This window comes from Lactuca sativa, chromosome 4 (genome assembly GCF_002870075.4).
Source record: "Lactuca sativa cultivar Salinas chromosome 4, Lsat_Salinas_v11, whole genome shotgun sequence".
In the NCBI taxonomy this organism is placed as follows: domain Eukaryota; kingdom Viridiplantae; phylum Streptophyta; class Magnoliopsida; order Asterales; family Asteraceae; genus Lactuca; species Lactuca sativa.
In genome coordinates, this window is record NC_056626.2 from 110,583,427 (window position 1) to 110,610,310 (window position 26,884).

The 26,884-nt window shown below is 32.7% G+C and overlaps 1 protein-coding gene across 1 annotated transcript; it reads right to left on the reverse strand.

Moving 5' to 3' along the window:
• Positions 1 to 2,692, reverse strand: LOC111899599 (uncharacterized). The gene is made up of 9 exons (XM_023895431.1): positions 2,321 to 2,692; positions 1,826 to 1,977; positions 1,664 to 1,690; positions 1,429 to 1,582; positions 1,136 to 1,322; positions 787 to 870; positions 556 to 639; positions 392 to 475; positions 1 to 50 (listed from the first exon to the last, which is right to left on the reverse strand). The coding sequence occupies exons 1-9, from the start codon at positions 2,690 to 2,692 to the stop codon at positions 1 to 3; spliced, it is 1,194 nt and encodes a 397-aa protein (XP_023751199.1).
• Between the last annotated feature and the right edge of the window lie 24,192 nt (positions 2,693 to 26,884).

Below are 26,884 nucleotides of genomic sequence, written 5' to 3' on the forward strand. Positions count from 1 at the left end.
TCATTTTCCTTTCTTATCATTCATTCCTTCTATATTCTTCACATCCACACCTAAATATAATTAAAAAAATTATTAATATTATAATCAAATGTGATTTTAATATATGTAATCGTAAACGATTACAATGTATGCAATCACATATGATCATATTTTATTTAATCAAATTTGATTATATAAAGATATTATATTGTTATGTGAATAATAATCACATGTGATTACAAAACATGTAATCATATGTGATTATTATATATGTACAAATATATTATATTTGATTATTACATATGTAATCATATGTGATTATTACATATATAATCATATGTGATTAACAAAATATTATTTTATAGTCATATCTATTTTACAAATATATGTCATCATATGTAATCCTATTTACCTTCTTCAACTCTCTGTGGTTGTTCACCAGTTATTCCTTCTCTTTTCTTATCATTATTCCCTTCTATATTATTCCCCTCCATACCTGAATACAAAAAATAAAAAAATTATTAATAATTTGTGAATGTAATCACATGTAATTATAATATATGTAATCATAATTACCTTCTCTAATTATCTGTGGTTCTTCACCAGTAATTTCTTTTCCTTTATCAGAATTAATTCCTTCTAGATTCTTTCCCTCCACACCTGAATATAATTAAAAAATATTAATATTATAATCAGATGTGATTTTAATATATGTAATCACAAACGATTACAATGTATGTAATCACATATGATTATAGCGTATTTAATAAAATTTTATTATACATTAAGTAATTAAACGTGATTTACCTTCTTCAACTATCTGTGTGTCTTCACCGGTTCTTCCTTCTGCTTTGTTAGCATTCTTGCCTTCTATATTCTTACTCTCTAAACCTGAATACAATTAAAAAAAATTATTAATATTTTATAAATTTAGTCACATATGATTATAATTTATGTGATCATATGTAATCATATTTACCTTCTCTAACTGTATGTGGTTGTTCACTAGTAATTCACTTTCCTTTCTCTATATTCATTCATTCTAGATTCTTCCATTCCACACCTGTAATCACATTTGATTATAATATATGTAATCATTCACATTTGATTATAATATATGTAATCATATATACTTTATTAATGTATATTTGTTTACCTCCACCTCCATCATTTTGTTCTTCTTCATTATTACCACCTTTTTCATTTTCATCAACTTCATTATGTAAATTCATGTCATCCAAACCTTGATCATTATTATCAGTTTCATCTTCCCCACCATCTTTATTTTTTCCTGCTATTTCAATATCTTCACCTCCATTATCTTTATTTTTTCCTTGATGTTCCTCTCACGCATTAACATTTCCATTTTTTCCCAATATTTGCTTATAATTTAAGATACATATTTAATCACCTGTGATTTTATAGTGATTTTTTTTAAAATACACTTACCTCCTTCAATATCCCCCCTCCATTCTTTTTCTTTGTTTCATCATTATCATCTCCATTGTCATCTTCAACATCATCACTATTGTTATCTTGAACATCAGCATTCCCATTCTTTTCTTGATTATCTTCATTGTTCTCTTTAAAAACTGCATCAAAGCTAATTTTCAAATGATTCAAGGTTATATTTTATGGGAATTTATTTATTCCATCTTCAATCAGCATATCTAACTTCCTATACTTGATCATAACCACTTCCTCATAAAGCCTACATAATAAATCAATTAAAATATATATTAATATATATTTTTTGAAACATATAAGATATTAGTAAATAATGATGAGTTTTCATATAATTGTTGCAATTGAATTAACCTCCTCATTCAATTCTTCCGCAACAAACTCATCGTTAAAATTCCCTATTCCAAAATCACCAAGCTCATCCTTTTCAAATGTTTCTGTCATCTTTATCTTCTCTGAAGTCCAGTGGCAGATCACTAGAAATGTTCTTTCAACCTTAAGTACATCAGCTTTGATTCTGTCTAGATAAAGCAACTGAAAAAAATATTATTATATATCACATGTGATTTAATATAGTTATTCATGTTGTAATTTTGTAACAAATAATATTAATCATATGTGATTTAAGAACCTGACATTTAAATCACATGTAATTATAGCTACTCATGTTAGAACATATGTTATAAATAAATAAAAATCATATGTGTTTTTAAAGATATTTAAATAGAATAAAACATATTAAACATACCACCAAATAAGCACATGCTCCATTAAAATTGCTTGTTGGATTGGATGGATCAAAAGACTATTTGTTTTTAACCAAACAGTCTATTAGATAAGAACGTCAGTCGATGTTTTCTATTTTTGTCTTTCTTGCTATGTAGTTCAATGTGTTGGTGTTTGCTTTTCCTGAAGAGGTTGATTCTATCAGCGAGTTAATCAATAAAGCTATGAAATTCATCCTGAAATTCGTATCTTCCTTGTTGGCGGAAACAATCTTCATCTTTATATCTTGAAGTTGAATCATCTTCTTGTCTTCAAATTGGTTTGTCCATTCTTCATAACATTTATCTTCTTTTGTTTTGAACGGAAGTTTTGAAAACTGTTTTCTTCCCAAAGGAAATCCAAGAATTTTTTTCACTGATTCTTTGGTGACATCAATAACTCCTTTTTGAAGAACTATCTTCTTTGTCTCTAAGTTAAAATTATTGAGAACAAAACAGTTTAAGGCCCTTGGGATGTCTGTCATCTTCATATTTAATATCCCACAAAACCCATCTTTCTGACACAATCTTTTTGTACTTCATTGAAGCCTTGTATAACGGACAACAAAGCTCCAAGTGTACACCTATCATCAAATATATCACATAATGAATTTAATTCATATGTTACAATAAGAATTAATGAAGTTATTATACATGTTTTATAATTTTATCACATGTGTGTTCATTGAAAAATACATGAAATATGTTTTGAATAGTCACAAGTGTTTGATTTTTGAATCATATATGATTTAATAAATTTGTGTAAAATCACATGCGATTGATTTTTTCGTATATAAAAGATATTAATCACATGGTGATTCATTTTTGAATCATATATGATTAAAAAAAATATTTAAGAATCAGAAATGATTAATTTTTGAATCATATATGATTTAATAAATTATCTTATTTGTATGAAAGATATTAATTAGATGTGATTTAATAAAAATAATGACATGGTGATTCATTTTTGAATCTTATATGATTAATAAAATTATTTAAGAATCAGAATGATTAATTTTTGAATCATATGATTTAATAAATTATTTTTTTTGTATATAAAAGATATTAATCAGATTTGATTTAATAAAGTTATTATTAATAAAGTTATTATTATATCACATATGATTTAATAAAATTATTTTTTTGTATAAAATTATTAATCACAAAGTTATACTTGTTTTTGATTGTTTCAAAATGCTTCTTTACTATCTTCTTCTTTCTATTCTTTATCTCTTTTGTTTCAGAATCAGAATCGTCTTCATTTTGATCAAGTAGTTGATCTTTTCTTTTTGAAGCTACGTCTTTTCTCTTTCTTGACTCAGTGTTTTTTTTCCAGATGTTATGCAAATAATGATCATATATTAAAACATTTATAACTAACAATCACGTTTTAAAAATGAAGTAATAATTAATAATTATGTAATTTTAAATACATATTATAATGATATGTGAATATATATTTAATCATATGTGATTGAATATATTGTTATAAATATATGTAAATCACATGTGATAGAATATCTTTTTTGTAGTATAAATAATGGTAATCACATTTGATTTATATAAGATTTATGTCTTTATGTTTATAATTATATGTGATTGACGCGGAAGATTTATGTCTTTTATAATCATATGTTTATAATCATATCCCAAAGATCAAACGTTGAAGGTTCATCTGATTAGAAAGAAAGTTGAGTATGAATACACTGAAATTTTGTTTGCTCGTGAATTGGTCAAGTAAGGTTACAATAAGTGGACTCAAATTCACAAGTTAATTTCTAAGCATAAAGGTATTCATGCTCAAGAGCGAAAATTAGCACTGCAGCAAATGATAAATAAAGTAAAGAAGATGAATTTAGTGCCTTCAGCTCTTGCTTCTCGATATTCTGCCTCAACATCTACCCCAGAGAAAAGGAAATCGAAATATGCCAAGTTCCTTCTTCCATTTGGTACTATCTACATAAACAACAGGGTGCCGATGGGTGTTGAGCCGATTCAACACTTGTTCATTCGAGAGCCTGATAATTGTATTTTCTATCTCGATTATAAAAATCAGATGTGCTTTCAACATAATTAAGAACTTCACGCTGTTCCCACTACATCTGTTTCACCTTCGACTAGAGTGCATGGAGCATGAAGAAGTAGAACAAGATTATCACTGACTGATATCACTGGAACTAAGCAATCACATTAAAGAGCTTAAAGGAGATAATTTCCAATGGATGAAGTAAGAAATATTGAATGAAGCCGACGGATGCAATTAGAGTTATTTTTGACATCATCATATTAGGGGAGATTGTAAGGTAGAACCTTATAATCTGATAACTCAAATACATGTTGAACATTTTCTCTAGTACCAGCACCATCTTTAGCTTATGTACCTCCAATGTCAGCGTGTGATCACTTGTACTAGTGTATTTACTTTGTATTATGTAATTATAGTAATAGTAGTTGTTGGTTAACTTTTCCTTAATCTCAGCGATTCGGATCAGTCTGTTTTCTTAGATTAGAATCAATCCCATAAATGTTGGGATTGATTGTTGCTAGTGTTACTATATATTTGTGTACTCGAGTTGTACCAATTGCAACCCTAATAGCCGCTTTGTTCTGATTATATTTGTAAGGATCATTTTTAGTGAAAACATCCTTGTGATAACGTTGTTATTTGTATCTAATATTAGAATCTTCACTATCGCTCCCCTCAAAACATCCTTTGATCCTACCATACCTACCTTAGCCGCTCGTGCCACACGCTACACTAATCGGATCCACATTGTCAACAATAAATTATGGATCATTTAAGGGAACACCATGGACCAATATATCAAGGTCCAAAGTTTAGAGAAGGATTAAAGTCTAAACAAAAAGGATTAAAGCTCAAGGAACAGATTGTAGAGTAGAGGACTACCGTCATGGAGGTTAGTGCTTGTGTAATAGAGATAAGAGCCCATTCCATTCAACAACATCTCTCTGACATATTTCTAGGTACTATTTTTACGATATGGTAGAATTACTCGGGATGTTGTGCTCTATGATTTATGGAGTAGGAATACACGAAGGAGTCAGTAAATGTAAGAGTATAGTGTCATCACTATCTTTTTGAGCATAGTATTTTGGATATCAAAAATTTCCACCTTAACCCCACTAAATTCTCGTGGTTATTAACCAACTTTTAGAAAGATTGTAGTTATACAAAGAAATATATATGAAACAAGTGTTACTAAGAACCAAATCATTTAGTTACCCCAAACTTAGATATCATAAACAAACCTATCCAGTTTACAAATCACGACGTATTTATCCTGACAAGATTCTTGAAAATTACACTAAATCTGTGCTTGAAATAGTAATCATTTGGTGTTCGAAATAAGTTTATATGCCGAAGACTGGAAGGTCAGGTTTTCCGCTTGTACCTTTGCTAATGCAACATTAATATGGTGCAACGGACATGCCAACACGATAGACATCAGCATCGCCAGTTCCATTATGTGGGGTGATCTAAAACTACTCCTGATCAATGAGTACTATCTCAGAGACAAAATACAGAATGTAGAACAAGAACTCTAGAACCTTACCATGAAAGATGAAAATATTGCATCCTACACCAACCGCTTCAACAATCTTGCTACTCTTTGCCCCAGTCTTGTCACCCGGACATACAAGAATGTGGAAATGTACATATGGGGTTTGGTTCATCGTATTCACTTCCATTCTGAATACATATAATAGTACCAAGAGGCAAGCCTTTACCCTGACTTATCAGGAAATCCGCTAAGGCATTATGGTTTGGACGGCTGGCTTGCTGAAGTCTAGAAAAAAACAAGAGAAAGTATGATAAAGACTCAACGCAACCAACATCGAGGAAACAAGACTTAGGGAGCGCTTACTTAGCAACTATCCCATCGCCTAGTTCACTAAGACATTATGTAGGGAATCTCCCATTATGTAATAAGTAGAAATACCACCACATAGGTGAATGTAGAGAACTATTCTACAACAATTACGGTAAGAAGGGCCACATCGCTAAGTCCTGTAGGAACGTGACACCTACCGCACACCAAGGAACTAGTACTTGTGGAAATCACAATTTTTTCGAGTGTGGAGAAGTTTTCCACTTCAAGAGGGATGTATTGAAATTGAAAGATGAAGGAGGTAATGATCGAGGAAGAGTATTTTCGATTGGTGCGAGAGACTCTACTTAGGATCCGCCCATTGAAACTGGTATGTACTTGTTAGAAACTTACATTCAAACTAAATAACAATAAATTTTTTATAACCACTAGGTTTAGGTATGGGCTAAAACATAAAACTAAGAAACATATATTTGTTAACTATTTGATGAATATGTAAGTTGCATGCTTCTAGAATAACACAAGTTTAGAAATTTTGATTTAGCTCTATTACGCAACTCTTGTTTGAGTCCAACCGTTATAGAGTAGAATCTTTCAGTCAAAAGATTGTTTAATTTTAGCAGCATATGATTGCATTCATCAGATAGTTAGTCAACATAAGTAGAATCGCAAAATAAGGTGGGAGTAATTCTCGCCAGAACCCTCGTTAAGATCCTTAGGACCGTTGAAATTCTGAGAAGAATTGGCTCTGTTACCTAATAGCTCAAGTCAACTTAAGGACTCAATAATGTACATAGTACTTTCCAAGTATCAAACTCTAGCGAGTGATTGTCTGATACAAAATCCAAATCAACTCTAAACTTCACTGTGAAGAAGAACCTTAGGAAATCAATTCATTCACTATTAGACTAAAATGTGCTGATATTCCCTACTTTACAAGTGTATACTTTAAAAGTTATATATAACTAGGATTCTATAACATTAGAATGTTTGACTCCGCCTTATTCCTTGTTCTTTGTTTGGTTGTGGGCTTATGGTAGAATTATTTATTTGACCGTATATCGAATCTTGGATTATATACAACTTGCATAGACAAGGAGACTATGGAGGGACCACTCAAGGATCAGATGAAAAAAAACACCCCAACTATTAAATGGTGCCTTGTGACGAGTACTACAAATTGAATTTTGGGACGAAATTCTTCCAACGGGGGGAGAATTTAATAATTTCCAAAATTTTCATCATTTGTGACTAACATCAAATATAATGGGGGCAAATATTACACCACATTTTACTGAAAATACCATATTGCAAACTCCAATATATAAGAAAAATCAGTCAAATCGTCAAAAAACTAAAAATATAGTAAGGCAAAAAAATGTGTTATTTTATAAAATAATAACATATTCCGAAAGTACACGTCTTCACGATCTCGAAATTATAAGAAACGCTAAAATGCGACTTCGTATGTGGAGATTATGTATTCTATAAGTTTTATAATCAACTATGTGAAGAAAGTACATCGTAAAAGGTCAAAAGAAAATTAGTTGAGTTTTAACCAAAACAATGTAAAGGAGAGTCGTAGTACTCCTTGAAAAAAAATCAGATAAATACTTATATATAAATGTACACTTCTTCGTGATAAAAAGTACATTAAATATGTATGAGTCAGAAGAATCTTATATACGATAAAACAAATACTTTTAGTATGAACAGTACTTTCGATACAACATTATAAACCTATGAACTCACCAACATTAAATTGATGTTTTCAAACAACATTTATTCTCAGGAAACTTAGAGTCAAACGTATCATTTAGGGAAACACATATGGATTCACCGGAAGTTTTATTATTGTTATCGCTTATTGTTATGCTGAAATATTAAGACACCCATTGTATTTCAATTTCTAGTACTATGAAAATATATTACGATGTAATACTTATTTTATAATGGAACTGATATTATGTTGAATCTTTTCATATATTGTTCAATGTATGCTCAATAACTGTGATTCATAGATGTCAACTGAAACCTAATTCCATCTCTAAAATTGTTTGTTTTGAGTTATTGTGTCATGTTTCCCTTGTGTTTGTATCATTCTCTTGTTTCAATACTTCTTTCGATCTGTAGCAATGGTGTCTGGTATTATTTTTATTCTCAGGGTTGTAGTTTTATTGAGGATCTTCACGAGTCCATTAAAAATGGAAAAATGAGTTTATTTGATTGAACTTTGCTCCCTTTCCTTATAGCAAGTTTTTCCATCTTGATGGTACCATTATTGATCTGAAGCATGATAGGACTCCCATCTAGACACTATATATATATATATATATATATATATATATATATATATATATATATATATATATATATATATATATATAATTTCCTGTTTTAATGTTGTGATGAAGAAATTTCTTGAGGCTGTTCTAGGGAAAGTGGGCATGATTCCCCATTGGATCCGTATGGGTTCGATTCTATCTTTATTTGTTTGAGGGTTAGTATGTACTCTTCTTTTTGTTACTTTTGTTTATTTTCTCTCATGTTTTTTACAACCTGATCATTCCCTTATTTTCTTTAGATGGAGATCAACTACCTTTTGTCTTGTCCAATTTTTTGGAATGGAATTCGCATCGAGATGTTGGTTCTAATGACTTTGACTATCCTATTTTTGATGATATCCTGAATGATAGTGATCATGAAGGTAGCAACTGTGAGGATGATGAAGATGATGGGGAGGATATGGAGTCGTTTGTTAGGGTACATGACTCTTATGATTATGATGATATTGCGAGTAGACCCCTAATACTGTTATTGTCCCAATTTTGGTGAATGATGATGAGACACCCGCAGATTCGGGGTAGTTAATTAAGATATATTTACCATTAAAAATGATGTGTTGATAGAAAATTATTTAGGAAAAATAATCTTAACCAAAGTTCTAGTATATGTGCAAGGATTTCGGACATATAAAGAACGTTGAAATTCGACTTCGTATGAAGAAGTTACGCTTCTTTGATGTTTCGCGATTAAACCAACACAACTCTACATATCGTAAAGAGTGAATTTTTGATGAATTAATTTTTAGCTTAGGTGATCTAAACAAAAGTCATAGTAGTCATTAAACTAAGAGCGTCCGTATACAGAAAGTCCAAATTTGACTTTGTAAGAGGAAGTTATGATTTTTTGAAGTTTCAACACAAAAGTGCGGGTACAGAAATTGAAATTTTAATCATCTGATTGTTATCCGAAACAATGTAAATAAGAATTGAAGATCTTGTTAAAATGAGTCCAGCGATATAAAGACACTCGAAAACGGACACAGGTAAGAAAGTTATGCATCTTATACGGGCTTTAACAGAGTAATCTGAGGCATCCATTTTTATCAAGTGAGTGCATAGTTCCTCTCATTAACATGAATTTAATACAAGTATTAATTAAAGTATTAAATATTCATTATATATATATATATATATATATATATATATATATATAATTACATGACAACAATAATAGAAATATTATTAGAGAAAAGAATAAAAGTATATTAATTCCTAAATATTATGTGCTAAATATATACACCAACATAGGATAGTGTTGTCCAGATAGAGTTGGTATTGGGAGTTTAGTAGTTATGCCCGTTAATAAAGATAAAACTTATTATAGATACCTAGTTCAATTATGTTTGATATCGGGTAGTCTCATTTAGAATATGCATGTGTAAGCTAGGATTGGAGAGTAGAGTTATGGTCCATGACACGTTCAGGTGTTGACGGTACGAGATACGTACCAGAGTACAAATTGTATTCCTTTTTTTTGGATGACAAGGAAATGTGGGTTCAGATTAGGAAACTATAATGGTATGTCTACATATTCTTTTGGACGACTAGCAATGGTGGGTCCAGATCAGCCAACTATAAAGTTATGTATGATCATCTTCCAGATGTCAAACACTTGTTTATTCAAAACTATTTATTTGTCGAGATAAACCTTCCCGGTAATCGTAGACTATGATTTGTGAGGATCGATTGGGGTGGGTATGTTTAGGTATTACGGTTTAAAGGTATCCAAGTCGGAGACATATCTATATAATGTTTGGAAACAATTGGTTTTATAATATTAAGATATATATATATATATATATATATATATATATATATATATATATAACATTATGGGATTGAGAGATTAAAGGAGATTAAAGGAGTTATTAGATAACCAACTCAGTTTCATTGTATCACAAGTAGTAATACGAAGATACTGATAGATAATGTAATTATCTATTAAGAGATTAAAGAAGTTCATAGGATGCTATAATATTGATGTAAGGAATGCTTATGCTTATGTTTGTATCAGTTATGACACCCCACATTTTTAATAAATTAACGAAAAACATTTTCTTCGGAAAATACTTTGTATGGGACTTCAACATCTACAAACATCACTATGGTTTTAAACTCGTAAATAAAAAGTTTTTAAAGGGCCATAAATTTCGGGATGTCATAGTTGGTATCAGAGTATTAGTTTAAGCGAACTTGGAATTAGAGAATTTCTAGGTCTAAACTTAGAATGCTAAGCAATGATCATAAGATGTGTGTCTATTATATGTTGGGTAGTACACCTGGATTGACACAAGCTCTAGATTACCTTAGGATAGGATGTCTAACCTACTTGTATATGCTAAATGGTTTGTATTATAGCATGCCTTAGGTTACCTATCAAAATTTCTATTATTAGATTTAAGGTCTGTTGCTGACCTAGAATTAAGAAATTTTATGTTATTGGATTTCTAAACCTTTAATTATGGTATTAGAATTGGCATATAACTTTCGGAACAATAAGGAGGATTACATGTCTAAACCTTCCCTATCTATATTATCGTCTTGGTACACTGAACACCTTCTTTGGTGTATAGAACGGTATGAAAATCACGAGGAGCGGCAGTCATCAATAACAAGGGAGGTCCAACACCTCAGAACGCCGGAGAAAAAGATGCTCAGATCATCATTCAAGATACTTGCGAATGATGCAAGATATGCTCGATCAGCAACGACATGAGTTTAGGGATCTCCTGGCTCAAGAGCTATCTAACGCTAGAGGTGGAGAACCAGTAGTAGTCTAGCGAGTCAACAATTAATGCACTGATTCCTTCTCTAACAACAACGGTCCAAGAAGAAAACAATGACTCGAAGAGTTATCAAGGACCAGATGAACAAGAGGTTCGAAGGGATGATGAACCCAGAGGTCACTACAAGTATAAAGATTTTATGACTTGCAAGCCATCATATTTTAATGGAAAAGAGGATCCAGTGTGAGTAATGGACTAGATCTCGGAAATGGAGCTAGCTTTCATCTCATGCGGTTGTACTAGAATGATTCAAACTATCTATGTTGTAAGATAAATCAAGGGTGAAACAATCTGTTGGAGGAATACGTTGGCAAAAACGTTAAGCCCTAACAAGCCATTACAACTAACATGGGAGGAGTTTTTAACCCGATTTAAGAGAAAATTATGTTCTACTGAAGACATGTTGGAGTTGGAGAATCAACTCCTAACATTGAAAAAGGGAAGCATGACGGTTGAAGAATATACCAATTCTTTCACATATAAAATGGAGTTTGCACTGTATGTGGTCCCCAAAGAACTGGACAAGATTGAAAAATACTCCAAAGGACTACCATGGGAGTATTCTATGCCGGTTAAGCAGGCACCAAATTTTGAGGCAAATGTCTAGGTTGCGAAGTTTGTGCAAAATATGATTAAGAAAAGGACTGCCGACAAGGATGAAGTCGGTGAGAAGAGAAAGTCGATGGATTCTCGGGAAATAACAACCACGGGAAAAAAAGAAGTAATTAAATTCAAGCAAAGATTATGGGAACCAACAGGACGGGAAGTGATGTGACCAGTGTAAGAGGAACCATTTTTGGAGACTGTGTCGTCTGCTACAAATGCAAGAAGCTGAGGCATATTTCTACAAACTCCCTAGTGAAAGGAAAATTTTGCTTCACTTGCGGAGAAGAAGAGAACATAAAGGTGGAGTGCCCAAATGATGAAAATCCAAACCCAAGGATACTACCAGCAAAGCCCAAGGGTAGAAGCCACAAGATGATCCTTGATGAAATGGATGTCGTTGCAGGAAATCTAGACTAGGAAACTGCTTATCCGGAGATTGATATATGAACTAGTCGTCCTGTATGGATTGTAAAAGGATTTGTAGCCTAACATAAGAGGCATAATGTATGAATAAATTATGATTTTAACACAATGAATTGATTAAGAATAAATTATGGTATAGTGTTCCTTATAGGTAGGACACCACACGGGAAATAATTTATGCCAAAGGTTAGGAAGTGGAATTGTGGTTGAAAATACACATGGAGGAAACCCTAGTAGACTCTAGGAAAGTTATTGTATATGATTACTTGGACACATCTATACGTGTTTAATTATTTTGTGATTTTTAGAAGTACTAACTTGGGGACTATGAGACAATTATTGAGATAAGTATGAATAGGTGTGGAAGGTAGTATGTGATGGGTTTTGAGCATTCTAACACTTCCTAAGTGTACATGCAACTCTAATAAACTTGGATCTATGTTTGTCTAATTATCATGCAAAGTTGAATTCCAAGGTTATATTCCTATCTAGCATACATGGGGAACAAATTTTAACTTGAATGAAAGATAGAATAACTTACCTTGTTGTTGCTTATGATTCTTGAAACCTTGTGAGCCTAGCACCCTAAGTGTGATGCCTCAAATGCTTCACACAACACCAAATGCTTTTGGAATGACTTTAGAGAGAATACACACTTCTAAAATCGGCCTAGCCCTCTTGTTCCTTATGTGTAGCCGATTTTGGTGGAGAATATGTTCTTTATATAGTGTTAAAACATCTAGGGTTACACCATGTAAATCCTAATGTGTCATGACTCTTCATTTCCATGACCCATGGGTTTGTAACTCCCATGGAGCATCCTATGGGTGGAACCCAACTTGATAATCCATGGAGCCTCTTAGCCCACTATACAAGTTATGGATGACTTACATAATCAACCCATATATTTAATTAGTTATCTTTTGATCACTTAATTAATTTTAAATTAATTCTTGATCAAACTAATTAAATAATATTATTAATATATTAGAACATATAATATATTAATAATCCACAAGTGTTATTTCTCTTATTTAGTCTATCCAATTGCATGGTGTCATGCAACCCAAATGGACCATGCCGGGTCGGGTCAAGTACATACCAGAAATAGTTATGGACTTAGACACCTTATCCAATAGTATGGGCCTATACTACCAGAAGCACAAGATTCATATTTGGACCAGGATGAATCACAAGGTTACTAAGGAACTATTAGTTGAATTTTTTTACTCATGTCCGTCGTTACCATGTCTTTGGTAATGGGCAAGAAGACAAATGTTATTTCTGAACTTAGTTTTCATATCGAATCGAGTCTAACTAATCTGCAAAGTAAGATCGACGTAGCGTCCGACTTTAGACTGATGGAAAATATAATTGAAGCGATTGACAGAAGTATCGTAGTCACCGTTAGGATTAAATAGCCAGTTGTTAGAAGTGCTACATGATAGAGTGTGATTATATCACATTAGAACATGAAGGAAATTATCCTTTGTGTTAGAATTTGACTCAAAGAGACCTGAGTCTAGTAACTACAACATACGATGAGAGATCATTAGAACATGACATATCTGTTCGTTACGGTAAGTGAAATAATAATCTTATTATTAGGTTAAATCTACTTAAGAAGGAGCAAGAATCATTGATGCCAATCAAATATAGAACGGAGAGCAGGTGCAAGATTGAGCACCGCCAACAATCAACAATTCCAAGAGTTAAGACTCATTTGAAAAGACATTTAAGTTATGGCTATTACCTATGAGGGAAAGGTAACATGCAGAGTCATTATACAAGCCGTGTTTCGTTGATGATTTTTGGACGTAATTATCCTAAGCGGGAGATAATTGTAACACCAATAAATCTGGCTAGTTAATTAAGATATAATTAGTGTTAAAAATGAGTTTTGATAGACGATTATGTAATAAAAATAATCTTAATAAAATTTATAGTATGAGTGAAAAATATTTCATAAATATAAAAAAATTTGAAATCCAACTTTGTATGAAGAAGTTATGCTTCTTCCAAGTTTTGCGATTAAATCGGCACGACTCTACGTACCATAAAAAGTGAATTTTTGATAAATTATTTTTTGGCTTAAGCGATTTAAATGAAAGTCGTATTAGTCGTTAAACCGAGAGCATGCATATAGAGAACGTCCACTTTTGACTTTGTAAGAGGAAGTTATGATTTTTCGAAGTTTCAGCATGACAGTGCGAGGACATAAATTGAAATTCTAATTGGTTGATTGTTAGCTGAAACAATCTAAACGAGAAATGAAGATCTCATTAATAGGGGTGAACCGATATAAAGACATTCAAAAATTCCAACGGATAAGAAAGTTATGCATTTTATATGGGCTTTAACAGTCTAAGCCTGTGTGAAATAAATAATGTCTAAACTATCTGATGAAGTCTAAAAGAATGTTGTAGATCCCGTCGATAGCTACGTGTGGATATAAAGAATGTCAAAAATAAAGTTCCTATGAATAAGTTACATAATTTTGAAAATATGAAAACCTGTATGCGAGGTGCGAGACGCGAATAGAGTTCTAGAATCAAACTCGCAGCTCCAACTGTTGTTGGACACGTGTCAGCTAACCTTTGGTGCCACATCTCACTCATATAAGTAGAAGCTCTGCTAGTGAAATTTCTAGACATATGTCAAAAGAATCTCTGTAAGTTAAGCCACACTTTAGTCTTTTCAGTGTAACTTATATTTATAGTCATAATTCGTTAAGATGAACCTATAAATAAGATTTATTAGTTATTCCAATCATAACGTTGATTGATCTACTTACGAGAAAGGTGTCTAGAATAGACACGTTGGCTTGATTTTTGGATTTTAGAAAGACTATATGCCAAAATTGTCTTGCCGCCTAACTTTCCTGTCCACTTCATCCTTACTTGATAGATCTCTCAATATTCATTGAGATTATTGAGGAATCTAGACTATCATTACTCATAAGAAATAATAAACTAAGACTTAGCGGTATGAACCAAGGTGACGTCAGAGGAAAAGATAAGGTACCAAGGCGAAGTTCTGCCCAAATCCCGAGGCATCCACCTTTATCAAGTGAGTGCATAGTCTTTTTCGTGAACATGATTTTAATACAAGTATTAATTAAAGTATTAAATATTTGTTATAAAGTTTATATGTGAGCTATATTCTCGTTGCATGGTTTATGTGTTAGAAATGTATTTGAGGATATGCTATATTTTAACTAGATATGGTTCTATATTTGTGGCTTCCATGTCCTAGTGAAATCAAGAGATAAAAACATGACCTTGCCCAATCTGAGGGATGTAAGAAGTTTTGGACTTGGGAAAACCTAGGCCTAATAAAAAGCTTAATAGTGACTGATTTATCTCTTGGGTCCTTTTTGTCGAAACAGAGTGAGTCACATTATCAAGTTTATCTGTTTAATTACTTTTCTACATTGTTGAGTTTAGTTATAATATAAATAAAGTAGCAGCTCCGGAGTGGAGTCAATCTATGATGTTTGGGACTTGGCCAGTATTCCCTACGACATATTTTTGTATATATCTCCACCTACATTACATTAATGCGGATTGGAACAGGAAGAATGTCGTTACACGAGTTTCATCGAAAGTCATGGGGCTCCATTAGTGACCTAAGGGATTATGAGCACCCCAATGAATCTTTTAGAAATTCACGAACTATAGTATTAGTAAAGTTGGAACTAAGTTTCAGTTAAGGATATTTATTTGCGTATATGTGATTATGGGAAGTTGAAATATTGAGAAAAAATATAAAAAATAATAGAAAAAGAATATAAAAAAAAGAAGAGAAAAAGAGTAAAATTTCCAAAAAGATAATGTTGCAACAACAAAAAGTGTAGTTATATTTTTAGGATAATTGTAATGTATATTATTTTTCATTTTTGTTAAGTCACTTGGCATTTGACAATAACTTTTGAGATGAAAGGGGGTAAATAAAAGGGCATAGGAGGTAAGATGCCAAAAATGAATGTCGTTCAAATTGACTGGAAAGTGTTTATGAGGATCGTAAGTATTTAGGATTGGGGAAGTTCTTAGGAAAAATTAGACACATATATATGCATTGCGGTCTTGATGTAATGGATGGGCTTAAAATGGATTGTCTTTTGCGATGTTGGTAGTTAGGGTTTTGATGCGATGATAATAAAATCAAGTTTGCATGTGGGCAAGCAAAAGTCAAGTGCGGGGTATTTTGATATGTGCATATTTAGTTATATAATTCATGCATTATTTTATTACTTTTTGCTATATTTTGTGCTCATTATAGAACAAAAGGTACTTAATTTGATTAAAATATATTTTGTAGCAGCAAAGACATGCTCGAGATAAAAAGGATGCTATTGGGGAGCTGGAAGTAGGAAAAGGGATCAAAGCCAAAGAAGTCTTAAAACTGAAAGACCACATTGTGGTGATTCTAACCACGACGTGGCGATGGAAAATTCCCGATAAAATAGTGACTTGGTGGATACATGATTTTAATGAAGACCACTTCGTGGTGGCAGTTAACCACAACGTGGTGAGTCAGATTCAACGTTTTATAAATAGAACATTTTCTCTCTCAACCCTAACTTATGCTTGAAGTTGTTTTCGACTTTTGGAAGTCAGAAACGTGTTGACAGATAAAAGGAGCTTAGATTTCCATTGAAGATTAGTTATTGAAGATATTTGAGGCAATAATACTTGTAATACTTATTTATTTTGTTCTTCATTATGATTTCCATTTTGAACTTCATTTTTGAGTGTATGTTTCGATAAATCATAGGCTAAAAACCCTAAATTATTTTTAGAGTAGATGATCATTATGACTATGTGTTGATTTATTGGATTTTGGATTGCTAATGGTTGCTTCTTTGTTATGATAGCTTGTTAAAGAACCTTTTGTGTTAATGATAACAACTTCTTTTGTTTATTATTGAGTTTTTCTAAATTAGATGATCATTCTTATTTAGTAAACTTCAATCTTATGAATTTGTGACCATAAAAGTTATAAGACTAGTGTTTTGATCATAAACCTAGGGTTAAATAGAAGAATAGGTAAATTAATGTGGAAGATATTATGTGATGATCATTCATGTATTGAATTCATGTTATTATCCATTAATGTCAATCATTAGTTCAAGTCTAGCATAACTAGAATTTAACACTAATATTCTTTTTTGTTTGTCCACTAGATGAATGTATGAATGAATTAGTTTTACTAAATGATTATTCTTTTGATCATAAATTTTAATCAACTTAGGAATCGGTCAGCAACAAACAATTCAATCCATTGCCCTTTTCCAAGAAATCAACCATAGGAGTAATGTGAATCAAATCTAAACAGAAGTCTCTTTAATATATTGTCTTAATCCTTAATTTAAATTTCTTTTATTTTTAGTTTAATTGTTTTTATGATAATTAGTTTTAAGTTTCTAGACTTTCAAAATTAGAAAACCCTCCTCTTTTAGTTAATTGTTTGAATTATTTAACATACATTAGCACTTTAGCTGATATTTCTATTCCCTGTGTTCGATACCATCCTTTAGGGGTGAGCAAAAACCGCACCGCAACAAAAATTAACCGCAAAAAAACCGCAACCGCAATAAAAACCGATGGTGAGGTTTTCTTTTTTTCAAAAACCGCAAACTTTCAGTGCGGTGCGGTTATTGGTTTTCAAAAACCGCAAAAAAAAAAAAAAACGCACCGCACCGTATATATTATATACAATTTTTTTTTATTAATTATTAACATATTAAATATTAAAAATAAGACAGGTTTCATGGATGAAAGATGGATAAATACTAGAAGACAAAAGTATTTTATGTTTAACTTTAAAAAATGGTGAAATTATACAATTTTAAGATATTTATTGTTACTTACTATTGGTTTGATGTTTTTAAGATATTAGTTGTTTGTGATTTAAGTTAATTTTCTTATACCTTTAGGTTTTTTATATTATTACAAGTAATATGTTTGAACTCTTAAAACTGTTTAAGCTCTAAACTGTGGTTAAAAACCACACAAAATAACGACACCAAATTCATGCGGTTAATAACCGCAACACAAAAAAAAAAACAAAACCGCACCGCAAAAATAACCGCCTAACCGCACCGCAAAAATAACCGCACCATGCGGTTTTGAAAATGGATTAACCACATTTGCAGTTAGTGGTGAGGTTTTAGCTAATTACCGCACCGAACCGCACAAACCCTAAAGTTTGACCCAAAGTCAAACTTTTTCAAAAGGTAAAAAGATCAAAAAGTCCATTTATCAAAATTCAGAGGCATCTAATTTCCATGTCAGGATGCTACGCGCCCAAAATGAATTCCCTTTCTATTTTTGACTTAAACCATTAAGTCAAGTGTTCCAATTCAAATATATGAATCTTAAAAGTGTCTTAATGGATAAAGTTTCCAACTTTACCCATTAAGATGCCCCAAACAAACAAGATTTAAAACACAAGTTTATCAGATGTCCAAAAATGTACTTTCTTCTTGCATGGAGCAAAGGGAGCTCTTACATGAGCTCTACACTTCATATAATAATCAAATCTAACAAAACATGGATCAAATCTCATGGTGTTCTCTAAAATCCATGTATCAAGGCACCAGGGGATAAAAACTCATTAAAATGGACCAAAACACCACTAACTCCTAGATCTATGGATGAAATGCAATTAATTTTTGATTTTTATGACTAAAAAGGGTCTAGAATTACTAAGAAGGTTAGCCACTTCAAATGAAAAGTTTCCTTGAAAAATATTTATTGTTCCCTTTACTCTAAAGCACAAATGGATTACCAAAAGAGCAACAAAATGGATTCAGGATAGAGAATGAGCTCCAAACACTTCATGGGGGCTAGGGTTTCATTAGCGGTGTTTATAGGGAGGTGGAGGCTAAAAATGATGCAAACTTAGGGTTTCATGCTCTTACATAGGCCCAAATCCTGATAAAACGACATCAACCCACGAGCTTGGATGCCTTGTGTCCGAATATGCAAAAAATAGTCGTGTTGCTGAATTAATAAAGGCGCCCTGCACCTCCACGATAAAATACTAAATGTTTGCGATTAATTCTATTATACCTCCTGTTTCGCTCATTGTTTCTACCTTTCCTTTAGCTTTAAAACCGCCAAAAAAAAGAATGGAAAAACACAATCGAAACCAAGGAGTTACATGAAGGCGCATGATATTGCAAAAATTGAGAGAACCAATTACAATTTTATACATCATTCTTAATTTCTTTTAATTGTTTAATCTTTATCATTATGAAAAATGGTTATATACGTATATTAGCATACTAACCGTATCTACTCTTTAAAAATCAATTTCTCAATGTATAAACTGACTAAATGGTCAACTTCGACATATATATATATACAATCCAATTTAAACTTCATGTAGTTTGAATCTATTATACGTTATATCGATCTACTTCTAATCATTAGCTTCTACTTACATTCTACTATTCTAACCTTTCACACGAATATATGTCAAATAATTATTTGATGGTTGCAGATGATACTATTTATTCAACATCACATGTGTGTGTTAATGAATGTTAAGATAATATTTGTATTTTTCTAATTAATTATATTTATCTTATTGATAAGGTTTTGTAGTTAGTCTAGATTTTGTAGATTGAGTTAGTTAGATAAAATCACTCCCTGTAACTCTATTAATATGTTTACTCACCAATCAATGAATAACTTACTTTTCCTCCTATCTTTATAATATTTACATGGCATCAGCCTAACCTTTCGATCCTTCAATGACAATTGATTCTTCATTTACCTCTAGCTCTCGTTCCAGTACAATTTTGGCTTCTATTTCTCCAGATTCTAGCCTACCCAATCAATCTTTTCACTTCCCACATTTGTCAATTCTCCTTGATCGTTCCAATTACTCTCTCTGGCGTAGTATTGTTCGATCTACATTTGAGGCTTATTGTTTGGTTTCTTTTCTCATAGATACCATCCCGCTGGTATCCACCATTATTACTCTGGCTGTCCATGCAATAGATCATGCTAATCCATTGGCTTCAGTCCAGGAACGTGTGGTTCCAAGCACCGAGTATACTGTCTGGATCAAGAAGGACCAACTAGTCCTCTTACGGATTCGATCGATGCGACATCCCCATTTTCACGGCCAGAAAAGACCGATTTTTGTTTATGCTTTATAAAAATCAGAGTATCTCTTTCAATAAAAAACGCTGCAGAATTTTTTCCTAGAAAAACATGATAATTTCATTATCAAAGCATTTCCGAACAAATGTATTTTTATTCCTTTAAAAACATTTGGGATGTCATCGTCAATACAGAAACATAAGCATAAACAAAACTTACATTCATTTACACTAGTGATCTATATCTCCTTAATCTCTCGGTGTAATGTAACTTCACATCGTCACCAGTGACACAAGTAAACTGAGTGGGTCAGGTTGGGAAACCTGGTGAGTACATAGGGTTTTCAACCCACAATAATATAGTTATTATGTTCAACCATCAAACAATTAACACAATTACCCATCCCCATTATCTTCTTTATTCCTAAGTACCCTCCCTAAGGATATATCCTAAGGGTCGTCTCCTACATCATATTTACCTCTCATCTCCTTACAACGCATTTCCTTATATGTTTGTTCGTAAGGACTCTCCCTAAGGATCATCGCCTACATCACATAGACAGTATTGATTTAGGGATTACCCCCTCAATACGTGCCCAACAAGGGTTAGGGCATCTTCGCATGAATACGTAGTTACAACATCGCCTGAACTCATAATTCATAGTAAGGGGTTAGGGTATCATCGCATTAATACGTAGTTACAACATCGCCTGAACTCGTAATTCATAGTAAGGGGTTAGGGTATCATCGCATGAATATGTAGTTACAACATCGCCTGAACTCGTAGTTCATCACCTACAGGTTATGAGCCTGTTGGTGTTTCCACGGGGTTGTCTATAATAGTCCGTGGTCGCCATCTATACCCTGGTAGATGACTACATCTCCAAATTGTCGGACAAGGTTATAGTATCTTTCATCCTACATCACCGATTCGTCATCACCTATCTATCCTCACCTAATTATCATCTCCTATTTCTCATCATTTTATTTTATCACACATCAACTATTTCATCTATCCATGTTTTATCCCAACATATTTGTAGATATAAAATAAATATATCGTTTAAATCTTTTAAAACATGTATAAAATCGTTCATCCAGCATAGACAACAAGTATTCAAATAATATGCACACATAGCACGTAAGTTTTATAAAATACTTCATATCTATATGTAAGATGAAAGTGATGGGTTTTATGCATAAGAACAATCCTATGTGCTCATACAAACCCTAATGCTTGGATCTAGGTTTCTCTATTGTACATGCTTTGAATCCAAGACTAATAAACTTAGATCTAACATATTATGAACTGAATTAGGGTTTATAGAATTACCTTTGATTGTTATATAGCAATAACAATCAATTCCTTGCTTGGATTGGCCTTAGAAAGCTTAGTGCCTCAAGTGCTGCACCTCTAATGGAGTCACAAACACCATATACAACTTGGATGAAGAGGAGAAGAGAGGGGAGGCACCAAAAACGGCTGGAAACCCTAATGGAAGACTTGTCCACGTTTTTGGGGCATAGGGGCCCTTTATATACATGTAGGCTATTAGGGTTTACAACTAGGAAACCCTAATTTGACTGCTTAGGCCCTAAGCAGCCCATGGACTCCTTAAACATATCCCTTGGACGATTTCTAATGGGCTTCCCATAGAATTCGTCCAACCTATATATTATTAGGTGATCCATAGCCCAATTATAATTATCTTATAATTACAACTTCAGTCCCCTAAGTTTAATTAATCTCTTTTAGCCACAAAATTAATTAACAATTAATTCTTGACTAATATTAATTAAACAATATGATTTCTCCTTTAATATATTATTCTCATAATATATTAATAAATCATATTTAAACCTTTCTCTCCTTAAATCATCCTACATATTGCTATGGCGAAGGTAACCCAAAAGGACCATGCTCATAATCGGGTCAAGTACATACCAAAATAGTTATGGACTTAGACACTAATCCAACAGTCTCCCACTTGGATAAGTCTAATAACTATTTTCCGTATGACTTCAGAACCTGATTAGCAATCGTAGCTTTCAAAAGCCGCTGTCAACTCTGATCTTATCAAATAGCGTGTCCTTTAGATAAGGGATTATATATTCCTCCATTCTCAAGATATCGTATAGACAAAAGACATGAATTTTAATCATTCTCTCTATACTGTTTCCCGACTTCCGATTTATGACGACTGATAACAGACTACAATTGAACACATCAACTTAGTCCCGGCTTGGCCAAGCGCTTAGGTGTCATCACTAAATCATCGAGAGGCCCACAGATATCGCTTTTATCCCACTTTGGGTAAAAGGAATGGATAGACTTCGACTCATATGCTCGCTTGCATTTATTGATCGAGTCACACACAACAATAAGTTTTATAACACCAAGTTACTGGTGCGTTTACTTATTATCAATGTGCAACCGACCAACAAATAACAACTCACATGTGTCGGTTTCAAGAATATACAATATTATCGTCTCACTAATCACTCGTGATAAAACCATGAAGTGATCCAAGTGAGCGTGGGTTTAATCCAATACTTTAATCTTATCAAAGCACTCATGAACTCTGCAGCAAACTTGTGCTATGTCTAAACACTTCGGACAATCTACAGACAGATTCATGACAATCTTCCTTCATACTTACTCCCTACGTATGACCGACTGTGGATGTTTGAATAACCTAGTTATTCTGGAAGTCAAAACATGCAAATTGAAACATAACAATAATACTTAATCCTATATGGCCTCAAACTTGTGAGAGTAAATAAAACACTTCTATTTAACCACCATATTGATTACTCATTATTATCGTTTACTGTTTCAGAAAATCAACTTATTACTCGAATTACAACAATAGTTACCCCATGCATAAAGCATGCACACTATGTTTCCTATGGTCCTTACTTTGTGAAATAGAACAATTGAAAACTTTTCCAATGATTCTCATTTCACAATTCCTCAATCCCCATTGTAAGTGTAAGAACACAAGGTTCTTGCCACTACTAGAATATGCTAGATTCTAACATTTTACGCAACGATCCTTTCGTAAAGTCATAGCACAAAAGTCACCAAGACTTGGCTAATGAAATTACAAAGTACTTTCTTAGAAATTGTTACAAGACAATTCCATAGACGCGAAGTCTCTCATTCAAAGTACATTCCTTTGAACATCCTTCTTGCATAAAAGTTTCTAATCTAGACATATATTCTCAATATCCAACTCCCAATATGGAAACATTTCCACATTTGCCATATGACAACTCATTCTTAATAGAATCTTATCTATTCATAATAATGTCGATATGGTCCATCCAATATCATACTTCCAACTACTCACAAGCGACCAATCCTCAGCGAACTTTGGATCGTCCTTTGATAGTTGTTTAATACTTTTTAGTCAAAAACCCATTCTAGTCCTTTTTCCCTCTTAATGCGCTAGACATTTGAAAAATTTTAGAATGGTAAATTATTATAGCATTTGCAATCGATCCTATACCTAAAGTGTATGGGACACGATGCATAATGTCTTACATAAAGATATGATACTTTACCAATCTTTTGCCATAATATTCTATGTGTCATGTTCTCACAATTCGAACTATGAAGAGGGATGCCGTAATCATAATCGAATTTTAAGAACACACAATGTATCCTTTGACTGAAAATATTAAAATTTCTTAATCTAAGCTTTAGATTTTGAAACGAAGTATAATATTCTCTCCCTTAATTATAGCAAAACAACTTTTCAACCCATGCAACTTTGCAAATTTGAATCTTTGTTTTTCTATAATTAATATTGCTAGCTTGCAATACTCGCCATAATAATCATACAATCATAACACTTATGCTCCCACTATCATGATGATTACTATCATATAAGCATAACACTTATGCTCCCACTAGCTTTGACATGTATTCAGAGAACAAATGAAATTTCAGAAAACAATGCCTATTGAATATCTGAAATTCATATTTCTAATACCAAATGCTTCGATAAGCCTACACCTTTGCCTTAGATAGCTCATATGTGTGTTTAAACAATTTAGAATTTATGTTACTAAGTTCCAAATGTTCAAACTAATTGCCAAATCTCATAATTCGAACTATGGAAAGGGATGTCGTAACCATAATCGAATGTGAGAATACAATTTTCACAATCGCTATCTTCTTAAAACCTCTCTTAGTGAAAGTATTTCCTCACAGTCATTTTCATGAAGGAGGGAATCTTATGATACTTAGATTTTATGGTGTATGAGTTCCTATCCATATGAATTTGCCAAAACCAAGGTTTGCGACAAATCCAAACTCATATGGACTGAACTTTCTTAATCTTGATTTCTTGCCCTATGGTAACACGAGTGCCCACCATGTCTTCCAAGTAGTTTAGTAACTTGTCCTTACACATCAATGTACATTCCATCGACTAAGGCTCTAGTATGCATTCAAATGAGAACTCATAGAACTCACATACGCAATTAACTTAATTGGAATGGCACATAAAACAAGATAATGTCAGTACGACAGGTTGTAAACCTCAAGTCGTGTGCTAGTGATGATCGATAAGGTTTATTCTTGATTTGTTCTTGAAACTTCTCAAGACCATTAAGAATCCCACTGACTCCTTGACATATAAGATTCTCTTGTCAAGAAACATTTCTTGACAAAGGAAATATTCAAGTGTTAGTGTAGTTCTTATCAAGACAAAACACTTCACACAATTGGTCCTAGTTGGTCTTTGTCTTATCCAAGACATCACAACTTACTAATTTTAAATGTGCAAGAATGAGAAAACCTTTTTCTAAATTCCACATTTGATGAGTGTTATAAACCTACTTAAGACTTTTCACTCAATGTCACAATCTTGACTTTAAGACTTGATATTGGAACGAAGTATGATTGACTTATTGATTTAACCATTATTACAATTCTTGATTCCTCTTCTTAGACATGCAATTGCACTAAGACTCACTTAGAGGATCAATTGAGACATGGTTCTTAATCATTAAGACTTATCATAAAACACAATAAAAGGTACTCTCCCTTCTTCTTAGAATGGAGAAACTTTTATCTTTCTGCCTTCTTGATTCTTCTTATTCATTCTGCTATTGATTGAAACTATTTCAGTTAACTCAGATTTATACTCAATCTTATAAGTATAACCATATTTACTAAACTTTAGTAAATCATGACGAATATCTTTGTCACTCTTGTGGTAGACTTGATCAACGTACGACCTAGTGTACTCGATCTCCTAGTCCTTCAATTGACACTTTGCCAAAGAATTAGTCTAAGTTTCCCAAATGTGAAAGTTTTTCATTCATCATGCAATACACATTGCATGATTCCAAGTTTCTGTCCACTTGAAACTTGGGCGATGAGAAACTCTCCCTATTTGGTAAATTTTTGACATTTCCACAAATAACATAATTAAGAATCAAATCCATTTTGCTAATAATAGAAGTACACAAACATCAATTTTTCATATATTTCATTGCAAGGATAAACAAATAAGATAAAAACCAAAATTTATTTTATTCATAAAACAGCGGAAAACATGTCCTTACAATGCAAAATTCAAATGAAAAACTATGTAATCATATACTCCTAACAAATCTATCATAACTTCCTAAGCTCAAAATCTGATCTTCGAATTCATGCGATCGAAATCCATTTCTTCGTGATCAGACTCATCTTGCTCTTCCATCAAACTTCCTCTCTTTTCTCTAATCCTGCAAAACATGCAAATGTAATCTTATCACATTATGAATAAAGAATAGGAATTTAAATGGAGTTAGATAGTGGATTTTATACCTGAAGTAGAGCCATACTTGTCGACTCTCCCATCTCTTAGATTCTTCAGGTCCTTCGGGCAGCTTCGTATCCATTTCCCCTTTCCTAGGCAGCAGGAACAGGTGGATTCTCCTAGATTGTCCACGGAGGCATGGTTGGTTGACTTATTGGACAAATATGCTCCATTACTTTGCCAAATCATTTCTGATTCAGCAGCAATAAGCATATAAGTCAAGTCAATGAGGGTTGCGTCAAGTTTCATCATATGATACTCTCTAATGAACTTATCATATGATTCAGGGAGTGACTAAAGAACCCAATCCGCAGCCAACTTATCTGAGATAGACGCACCCAACATGATCAACCTATCAATGTGTGATTTCATCCCTAGGATGTGAGCACACACGAGTTTGCCATCTTGATGTTCCATTTCCAATAGGGATTCGGTGATCTTGAACCTTTCAAGTCTTCGATCATTAGGGCTAGGGAGAACAACGGGAGGAAGAGGAGGAAGTGAAATTAAGCTAATCCACATTGATCTCTCACTTTGAATCAAGCTTTCACTTTCATTAGGAACACTTTTTCCTTGGGATTCGGGAATACACCGGTTAGACATCTACAAAACGGGAGAAAATTCAAGTTAAGTTGATTAGAGTCCTTAATAAAACACCCAAATGAGTCATTAAGGCTAGGATCCAACACAATATTCTACAACCTAGAAAAGGGATGCCGTAATCTAGT

What these genes read in the sequence shown, in the direction of transcription:
- LOC111899599 (XM_023895431.1), bottom strand. Translation starts at nt 2,692, where the DNA reads ATGACAGACATCCCAAGGGCCTTAAACTGTTTTGTTCTCAATAATTTT. An exon ending in GAGGAAGTGGTTATGATCAA is followed by an intron (nt 1,583 to 1,663) that starts GTATAGGAAGTT and finishes TTTGAAAATTAG; the next exon opens with CTTTGATGCAGTTTTTAAAG. An exon ending in GAGGGGGGATATTGAAGGAG is followed by an intron (nt 1,323 to 1,428) that starts GTAAGTGTATTT and finishes AATGCGTGAGAG; the next exon opens with GAACATCAAGGAAAAAATAA.